This window comes from Lucilia cuprina, chromosome 4 (genome assembly GCF_022045245.1).
Source record: "Lucilia cuprina isolate Lc7/37 chromosome 4, ASM2204524v1, whole genome shotgun sequence".
In the NCBI taxonomy this organism is placed as follows: domain Eukaryota; kingdom Metazoa; phylum Arthropoda; class Insecta; order Diptera; family Calliphoridae; genus Lucilia; species Lucilia cuprina.
Window position 1 is genome coordinate 13,175,329 of NC_060952.1, and position 2,216 is coordinate 13,177,544.

General features: G+C 32.5%; 1 protein-coding gene across 1 annotated transcript in view; it reads right to left on the bottom strand.

The window, feature by feature from the left end:
• Nucleotides 1-1,164, bottom strand: part of LOC124419721 (chaoptin-like) — a 1,781-nt gene extending 617 nt beyond the window's left edge. The window contains exons 1-3 of the mRNA XM_046950190.1: nucleotides 858-1,164; nucleotides 723-789; nucleotides 10-656 (exon numbers count right to left, since the gene is read on the bottom strand). Of these exons, the coding sequence (XP_046806146.1) occupies nucleotides 10-656; nucleotides 723-789; nucleotides 858-1,133 (990 nt within the window). The 5' untranslated portion in view covers nucleotides 1,134-1,164. The remainder of the gene's footprint in view (nucleotides 1-9; nucleotides 657-722; nucleotides 790-857) is intronic.
• Nucleotides 1,165-2,216: the final 1,052 nt, after the last annotated feature.

Genomic DNA, 2,216 nt, shown 5'->3' on the forward strand with positions numbered 1-2,216 from the left:
TTTACTTACCTTCATTGTATGTATGGGATTTCCATCCAAAAATGTTCGATTAACAACATCGAAGTATTTAAATGAATTTGGTGGCAACATACTAATATTATTATATTCCAAATGTAAATTGTCCAAATTTAGCTTTGTGGTCGATGGTATATCATATGTTTCATTACCACTCATAGACCAAATAACATTGTGCGATATATCCAGCGTACGTAAACTTTTCAATGGTCCCAGAGCATCATATGGTATTTCCGAAAGTATATTGTCCGTTAATAACAGTTTCATTAGTCTCGGCATACCATCCACAAAGACATTAGGATCAATTTCAAATAAATTGTTGCCACTCAAATCCAATGTTTCTAATATCAGAAGACCTGAAAAACTGTGAGCCTGTAATGTTGAAATGCAGTTATCACGCAATATGAGTGTCTGTAGTGAGTCTTCAAGACCTCGAAAGGAATCATGTTGTATGTGTGTTATGTGATTATGACCCAAATCTAAATGTCTGAGTTTTTGAAGGTGACGAAATGATTTCGATGGTATTTCAACTAAATCATTTTGTGGCAGTATAAGTTCCCACAAGGAACGTTCTAGACCGGTAAAAGCATCATCTGGTATTTCGGTTAAGTGATTCCCCGATATTTTAAGACGGTACATTCCTAAAATGTTTTGCAATTAAAGTAATTTACAAAAAAAAGAAACATTTAGCTAGTTTTTATGCTAACCTGTTGATTGTAAAAAATATGGCTCTATTTCTCGTAATCCAGTATTTTCCATGTGCAGCATGAAAACCTTTTTTTAATAGTAAAACATTTCTAGGTGGTTTATCTTTTAAAAACTGTGATGTTTAGTCAGCTTACCTTTGATTGGTTTACCATTCTTGGTAATGCTGGAAAGGGAACGTTTTTACAATAAACAACACCCAGATCGGATGATGATTTTGAGCACGTACAAAACGAATTATATGTACATGGTGGATATCTCATCTCTTCCAGTTCTCGATGATTATAAAGTGATGCTCGCGCCAGAGACATCCATATCATTATAAGCAGTGTTATGATTAAAAAGGCATAACCAAATTTGAAGAAAAACTCCAGACCCTTTAAAAATGCCAATAATAAATAACGCTGTGTCATAATTTTATATGAAAACAAGTAGGAAAGTATAGACGGACATGGCCGACCATATAATACCCTACACCATAAGTATATTTTTAAAATTTTTATTTTTTATAAAGAAACTTTTGCGTTGAATATTACCATAATTTCAAAATATTTAAGCAATTTATTGATAAAAAAAATTCTAAATGAGGCTTTATATAAGTCAAATATGGGCCGATCCTCGGTAAATTTGGGAAAAGGATATATTTTTAAATAACAGTTTGTTTTGTTGAATTTCATTGCAATACAAATGGTTACAAGTCAATTTTAGACGTTTAAGACATTTTTTGTATGGGGGCTAGGGTCAAATAAGGGCCGATCCTTACGAAAATCTGCAGTGTCATTTATATTCATATAAAACTTATTTGTGCCAATTTTTAGAGAGATAATAGAATATTTGTCGTAATTATGGCATAAAAGTTCAAATCGGGAGGTACGGTTGTATGGGGGCTAGGTGAAATAATGGACCGATTTTAACCATTTTAATAGGCTTCGTCGCTGTGCCAAAAAACATGCTCGGTCCAAATTTCATCAAATTATCTTGAAAATTGCGGCCTGTATCTTGCGCACAAGGTTTACATGGACAGCCAGCCAGATAGCCTGACGGACGGACATGTCTTAATCGACTCAAAAAATGATTCTGAATCGATCGGTATACTTTAAGGTTGGTATTGGACCAATATTTTTGTATGTTACAAACATCACAAACGCACAAATACCCTTCCCACTATAGTGGTGTAGTCCTAATACAAAGCTTAAAATCAATTAGAGAGTTTTTGAGTATTTAAAATCTTACCGAGATCGTGAAACCTTCTAATTTTTCAAACAATAAATTTAGAGTCCTTTAAATCGATATCAATTTCAAGTAAGTATCCTGCATAAAGTACTTATTACATTAAACAGTAAGCCCACATAAAGCTGTAGTCAATATCGATTCAAATATTATACGAATATGTCTTAACAATTTATACAACCTTTTTATTCAAAATGCACAAATTAAATTTTCGAATTAAATTAAATTTCGAACTATATTTTCGGGCTTGGAGAGAATATTTTTTT